Source organism: Cebus imitator, unplaced genomic scaffold, assembly GCF_001604975.1.
Source record: "Cebus imitator isolate Cc_AM_T3 unplaced genomic scaffold, Cebus_imitator-1.0 Scaffold235, whole genome shotgun sequence".
Lineage (NCBI taxonomy): Eukaryota > Metazoa > Chordata > Mammalia > Primates > Cebidae > Cebus > Cebus imitator.
Window position 1 is genome coordinate 3,038,793 of NW_016107550.1, and position 7,593 is coordinate 3,046,385.

At 49.5% G+C, this 7,593-nt stretch overlaps 1 protein-coding gene across 2 annotated transcripts in view; it reads left to right on the plus strand.

The window, feature by feature from the left end:
• The window catches only part of CACNG6 (calcium voltage-gated channel auxiliary subunit gamma 6), a 19,546-nt gene extending 12,473 nt beyond the window's left edge, over positions 1-7,073 (plus strand). For both annotated transcript variants that reach the window (XM_017497922.1, XM_017497925.1), the window contains one exon: positions 6,353-7,073. In XM_017497922.1, the coding sequence (XP_017353411.1) occupies positions 6,353-6,591 (239 nt within the window). In that variant the 3' untranslated portion in view covers positions 6,592-7,073. The remainder of the gene's footprint in view (positions 1-6,352) is intronic.
• The last annotated feature ends 520 nt before the right edge of the window (positions 7,074-7,593 follow it).

Consider the following 7,593-nt stretch of genomic DNA (forward strand, 5'->3'; position numbering starts at 1 on the left):
GCCCGGCCTTTTTTTTTTTTTTTTCTGAGACAGGGTTTCCCTCTGTTGCCCAGGCTGTAGCACAGTGACACGATCATAGCTTCCTGCAACTTCAATCTCCTGGGCTCAAGCCATCCTCCCATGTAGCTGGGACTCTGTGCACCACCATGCCTGGCTAATTTTAAATCTTTTTTGTAGATCGGGGTCTCGCCATGTTGTGCAGACTGGTCTGAACTCCTGGCCTCGGGCAGCCCTCTCTCTTGGACCTCCCAAGGTGTTGGGATTACGGGCATGAGCCACTGCACCTGGCTTCTGTTTATTTTTGTTTGACCCATGAGCTAAATAGTTGGTGGGAAAAAAAAATCAAAAGAACACTATTTCAGGACATGTGGAAACTACATGGAATTCAAAATTCAGAGTTCAGAAAACAAAGTTCTGTTGGACTGCAGTCACTCCATTCACAATGAATTACCTACAGCTGCTTTCGCACTAGAGTCCAGCGTGGTGACAGAGACCGCACTGCCCGTAAAGCCTTAGATAGATTCCTATTACCTGGCCCACAGGCTCGCTGGCCCATGGCGTAGACCAAAATGCCAGACGTTACCCTTGGTTCTTCTGTTGTCTTCACATGCATCCCACCAGCATTTTTTTTTTTTTTTTTGAGATGGAGTTTCACTCTTGTTGCCCAGGCTGGAGTGCAGTGGTGCAATCTCGGCTCACTGCAACCTCTGCCTCCCAGGTTCAAGTGACTCTCCTGCCACAGCCTCCTGAGTAGCTGGGATTACAGGCATGCACCACCATGCCCGGTTAATTTTGTATTTTTAATAAAGATGGGGTTTCTCTGTGTTGGTCAGGCTGGTCTCAAACTCCTGATCTCAGGTGATCCATCTACCTTGGCCTCCCAAAGTGCTGGGATTACAGGCGTGAGCCACCACGCTTGGCCATCCACCAGCAAATTCTACTGGTACTCCCTCCAAAACATAATTCGAATGCAAACACTTTCCTCTATTTCACTATACTAATCCAAACCATGGCTGTATTTTCCCCGAGATAATTTATATGGCCTAACTGAGTTCTGTATGCTTCTCCTTTCAACTTCCTCAAGCCCATTCTCCACAGAGCAGCTAGGGTGATACTTCTGCCTTTTAATTTTAAATGTTGGCCGGGTATGGTGGCTCATGCCTGTAATCCAAGCACTTTGGAGGCCAAGGCAGGCGGATCACCTGAGGTCGGGAGTTCAAGACCAGCCTGACCAACATGGTGAAACCCCGTCTTTAAAAATAAATAAATAAATTTTAAATGTTTCTAGGCAGGGTCTGGCTCCGTCGCCCAGGCTGAAGTGTAGTGGCACAATCACAGTTCACCGCAGCCTCAACTTCCTGGGCTCAAGCAATCCTCCCACCTCAGCCTCCCGTGTAGCTGGGACCACAGGCACACGCCACCACACTGAGGTAATTTTTTAAATTATTTGTAGAGATGAGGTCTCACTATGTTGCCCAGGCTGATCTTGAATTCCTGGGCTGATCTTGAATCTTCTCACTTCAGCCTCCCAAAGTGTGGGGATTACCGGTGTGAGCTGCCGTGCCCGGCCAAGTGATACTTTACTGTCATAAATCAGATCATGGATTCCCCCCCAGAATAAAAGCCACGTAAATTCCTACTGCAGAATAACATGGGTGCAAGGCCTCCCATGGCCTGACTCCTGGCTCCCTGTGAGTCCATCTCCTGCCATCTGCTGTCCCTGCTCCAGCATGGCGGCCTCTTTGCTGTTCCCCAGACCCTCTAAGCTCATTCCTCCCTCAGTGTGTTTTGCACTGCTGTCTCCTCAGCCTGGAATGTTCTTCCACTGGCACTTCAAATGTCTCATTTCCTCATATTACCTCATACTATTTAAGTCCCTGGTCAAATATCACCACCTCTGAGAGACCATCACTGACCATCATGTCTAAAAGGGACTCATTTGGTATCCAAGAAAATGTTAAAAAATAATAATAAAAGAAAGAGAGAGAGAGAGACAGAGAGAGAGTGTGTATGAGAGCAACTGGGCATGGTGGCTCACATCTGTAATCCCAGCATTTCGGGAGGCTGATGCAGGTGGATGGCCTGAGGTCAGAAGTTCTAGACCAGCCTGGCCAACATAGTGAAACCCCATTTCTACCAAAAATACAAAAACTAGCTAGTCTCATAACCTGAACTAAAAAAAAAATAATAATAATTAAAAATAAAATAAACCGCCAGCCACAGTGGGTCACACCTGCAATCCCAGCACTTTGGCAGGCAGATCATGAGGTCAGGAGATTGAGACTATTCTGGCCGACTTAGAGAAACCCCATCTCTACTAAAATACCAAAAATTAGCTGGGCATGGTGGCAGGTGCCTGTAATCCGAGCTACTTAGGAGGCTGAGGCAGGGGAATTGCTTGAACCCAGGAGGCAGAGGTTGCAGTCAGCTGAGATTGTGCCACTGCACTCCAGCCTGGTGACAGAGTGAGACTGTCTCCAAAAAAATAAATAAATAAAACAAAATAAAACAGACATGGTGGCTTATCCCTGTAATCCCAGAATTTTGGGAACCTGAGGCTGGCAGATCACTTAAGGCCAGGAGTTCGAGACCAGCCTGACCAACATGGTGAAACTAAAAATCTCTACTAAAAATACAAAAATTAGCCAGGCATGGTGGACGGCGCCTGTAATCCCAGCTTCTCAGGAGGCTGAGGCGGGAGGATAGTTTGAACCTGGGAGGCGGAGGTTGAAGTGAGCTGAGATCGTGCCACTGCACTCCAGCCTGGGCGACAGAGCAAGACTCTGTCTCAAAAAAATAATAATAAAAAAGAATGAAGACTTATTCCCAGCTGGACCTTACCCTGCCTTAATTTTCTTCACAGAATTGATCACTACATGAAATTCTCTATTTATTTATGCCTGTATTCATTTGCCAGGGCCACCATAAGAAAGTTTAAGCCTGAGTGGCTTAAACAACAGAAATTGATTTTTTCACCGTTCTGGAGGCTGCAAGCCTGAGATCAAGGCGTTATTAGGGTCCGTTTTTTCTGAGGCTTCTCTTCTTGTCTTGTAGATGGCAGTGTTCTCCATGTATCTTCACATGGTCTTCCCTCTGTACCTATCGGTGCCCACATTTCCTTCTCTTTTTTTTTTTTTTTTTTTTTTTTTTTTGAGACGGACTCTGGCTCTGTCACCCAAGTTGGAGGGCAGTGGTGTGATCCTGGCTCACTGCAACCTCCACCTCGTGGGTTCAAGAGATTCTTCTGCCTCAGCCTCCTGAGCAGCTGGGATTATAGATGCCCACCACCACCCCTGGCTAATTTTTTTTTATTTTTAGTTGAGATGGGGTTTCTCTATGTTGGCCAGGCTGGTCTCGAACTCCTGACCTTAGGTGATCCATCTGCCTCAGCCTCCCAGAGTATTAGGATTACAAGCGTGAGCCACCACGCCTGGCCTTCTTTTTTTATTTTGTTATCTTTTTTTTGGGTAGAGACAGGGTCTCACTCTTGCCCAGTCTGACCTTGAATTCCTGGCCTCAAGAGATCCTCCTGCCTGAAATTTTCTTATCTCATAAGGACACCAGTCACATTGGTGCTCACTGCAACCTCCGCCTCCCAGGTTCAAATGATGACCTTGCTTTAATTTAACTGTTCTTGTTTTATTTTGTTTTGCTTTTTTGAGAGGAGTCTCATTCTGTTGCCCAGGCTGGAGTGCAGTGGCTTGATCTCAGCTCGCTGCAGACTCTGCCTCCAGGATTCAAGCAATTCTCCTGCCTCAGCCTCCAGAGTAGCTGGGATTACACGTGTGCGCCACCATGCCCAGCTAATTTTTGTATTTTTAGTAGAGATGGGGTTTCACCATGTTGACCATCCTTTCTCGCTAACTCCTGAGATCCACTTACCTTGACCTCACAAAGTGCTGGGATTACAGGTGTGAGCCACCACACCTGTCCTTAACTTAATTATCTCTTTACAGACTCTATGTCTGAATACAGTCACATTCTGAGGTACTTGGGGTCAGGACCCCAAAACATGAACTTTTTGTGGAGGGCACAGTTCAGCCCCCAACAATGCATTTAACTGATTATTGCCCATCTCTCCATCTTGGATGAAACTCCAGAAGGACAGGGACTTTGTTACAGTGTCATTTATGTATTATATGTATTTTGTAGTTGAGCTCAGTGACGATCTGTCAAATGAATCTAAGAATGCATGACTTAGGTCTGCTGTGGTAGCTCACACCTGTAATCCCGACATTTGGGGAGGCTGAGGTGGGAGGTGGGCTTGAGACCAGCCCAGGCAATGTAGCAAGATCCTGTCTCTAGAAAATACAATGAAATAACTAGCTGTGGTGGCTGGTAGCTGTAGTACCAGCTACTCAGGAGGCTGAGGTGGGAGGAGGGCTTGAGCCTGGGAGGTCAAGGTCGCAGTAAGCTATGATCGCACCATTGCACTCCAGCCTGGGTGACTGAGACCCTGTCGCTAAAAGAAGAGAAAAGAAAAGAAAAAAAGAATGAATTAGGAAAGGGATGAAGGGGGGTCCTTGTCTGCATGCTTTTCCATCTCCAGTGCTATCGTGTTGGCTGCGTGGAGCAAAGAAAGGGCTTTTGAATCACAGCATCGGGTTGCATTCACCAGCCCCGATCACAACCACAGTGAATGGCCGGGTGCAGCGGCTCAGCCCTGTAATCCCAGCACTTTGGGAGGTGGACAGATCACCTGAGGTCAGGAGTTTGAGACCAGCCTGCTCAACATGGTGAAACACTGTCTCTCCTAAAAATACAACACGTAGCTGGGCGTGGTAGCGTCAGCCTGTAATCCCAGCTACTCAGGAGGCAGAGGCAGGAGAACCTCTTGAACCCAGGAGGCAGAGACTGCAGTGAGCCAAGATCGTGCCATTGCCTGGGCGACAGGGGAAACTATTTCTAGAAAACACCCAAAACAATGAACAACCAAACAGAAAAAACGCCACAGTGGGACCAGGGTGCAGGGAGGAAGGAGGGTCAGGAATGGAGGTTGGGGCAGGACTCCAGGGTCTGGAGGGACGGTGGCTGGAGGCAGGACTCACCCACGACTCAGGCGGCCCTGCAGGACCTGGCCCCTGCCCAGCTCTGCAATTCCGTCACGGCTTCTCTCCCCAACCCCTGCCGTCTCCTAGCTCCAACCCCACTGAGCTTTCTGTGCTTCAAACGCCCTGTGTTGTGTCCTCCACAGGGCTGTGCGTCAGCCACTGCTTCTGCTCGGAACAGCTGTGGCTTCGTTTTGTTCACGAGTGGGTTCTTTTCATGCTTTGGGTCCCAGCCCAAATGGCTTTTCTCGACACCATCCGAAGTCCCTGCTCCACCCCTGGGTGCCCCTTTCTCTGTTTCTATTTCCTTCTTCTCCTGCCTCACCCTCTGAGATGATCTTGTCTCCTCATTTGTTTATTTTGGACATTGCAACCTGGCAGCCTGCAGGCCCTCGGCGGCCAGGGGAGGTGCTTTGTTTGCCGGGCAGAGTATAAAGATTTCTCTGAGTTGACATTTAAAGGTTGGGAGAAGTCCCATAAAAATAATAATCATGTAAGCAATTATGGGCCGGGCGCAGTGGCTCACACCTGTAATCCCAGCACTACAGGGGGCTGAGGTGGGTGGATCACTAGAGGTCAGGAGCTCAAGATCAGCCGGCCAACATGGTAAAACCCCGTCTCTACTAAAAAAAAAATTAGCCAAGCATGGTGGTACATGCCTGTAATCTCAGCTACTCAGGAGACTGAGGCAGGGGAATCATTTGAATCCCAGCTACTGGGGAGGCTGAGGCAGGAGAATCAGGAGATGGAGGTTGCAATGAGCTGAGATTGCACCATTGCACTCCAATCTGGGAGACAGAGCAAGACTCTGTCTCAAAAAAAAAAAAAAAAAAATTTTTTTTAATCTAAGGAACCATATTCACCCGCAGTGCTGCGAACACCAGAACGTGTTTCTCTCACCTAGCTGTGACTTGGTATCAGCCTTTGCATCATCTCCAGCAAAGGTTCTGTGGCATCGATTCCCTTCACATTGCCATCACCGCCACCCACCTTCAGAACCATGTTCATCCTCCCCACTGAAACTCTAGACCATTTAACATCAACTCCCCTTTCTCCTGTTCCCTCCGGCCCTCGGCAACTGCCCTTCTACGTTCTGTCTCTATGACTTTGTATCTTGTTTTTTTTTATTTATTTATCTCCAGCTTCCCAAATGCTGCGTGCTATATAGTAGGTGTTTAGTAAGTATTTGTTGAGTGCACACGTGGGAAGGCGCCAGGGAGGGCGGGAGGGCCGGGAGAGGAAGGCGGAGATGCTCAGACGCAGCTGGGGTCCCGGGCCTGATCCGCCCGTCCTCTCTCCCGCAGGCCTGCTGCTGTTGGTGAGCCTGGAGGTGTTCCGGCATTCCGTGAGGGTCCTGCTGCAGACAGTCAGCCCCGAGCCACCCCCGGCCCCACGCCTCACCTACGAGTACTCCTGGTCCCTGGGCTGTGGCGTGGGGGCCGGCCTCATCCTGCTGCTGGGGGCTGGCTGCTTTCTGCTGCTCACACTGCCTTCCTGGCCCTGGGCGTCCCTCTGTCCCAAGCGGGGCCACCGGGCCACCTAGAGCCACACGTGAGACTTCTCTAAGCAACCACCAAGCTCTTTGATCTTCTCCATCGTGCCCTCAAGATCTTTCCACCCCATCTCCTGGAGAAACTGTGTTCTCCCCGCTCGGGGCCGTGTTCTTTGACACACCCGCCTCCTGTCCCCTCATCCTCTCTCCCTCTGTAAATACATTTTTATCGGTGGCTGTATGTGGGTTGCTTAGGGGTGGGATGGGAAGAGGCTCTTTGCAAACGAGGGTCCCCAGGGAAGACTGGCGGGGACCTGATGGGGTAACGGGTGTGGGGTTGGGGGCGGTGAGGTTGGGGGGCCTTGGGTGGGAGTTGGAGGCCCTTTCATTTCCCAAGTCTGGATCAATTCACCTGCTGGGAGAGACTTTTTACAACTCATCTGCAGCTCAGGGTGGGGTTGCGGGAGATCGGGGAGGATGCCAGGGTCTGACCTGGCTGTGTCTGATTTGGGATTAAAGGTTTGGAAATTTAACCACTTTGGTTTGGAGTCTATTTGTGACATGATCACACATTCCGGGGTAAAGAAAAGGAACTCCACCTATCCTCCAGAGACATACCAGGTATGAGCCCAGATGTCATGTGAAAACGAAACCATATACAATGGCTGACAGTGTGGAAAATATGATAGATGTTTTTTTTTTTTTTTTTGGAGACAGTTTTGCTCTGTCTCCCTGGCTACAGTGCAGCAAAACAATCTTGGCTCACTGAGACCTCCGCCTCCTGGGTTCAAGCAATTCTCCTGCCTCAGCCTCCCAAGTAGCTGGGATTACAGGTGCCTGCCACCACACACAGCTAATTTTTCTGTGTTGTTTTGTTTTTTGTTTAGAAGAGATGGGTTTCACCATGTTAACCAGTCTGCTCTTGAATTCCTGACCTCAAGTGATCCGCCTGCCTTGGCCTCCCAAAGTGCTGGGATCACAGGCGTGAGCCACCGCGCCTGGCCCAGATTTCCCCTTTACACTTGACTCCCAACATATTGGATTAAGATTGAC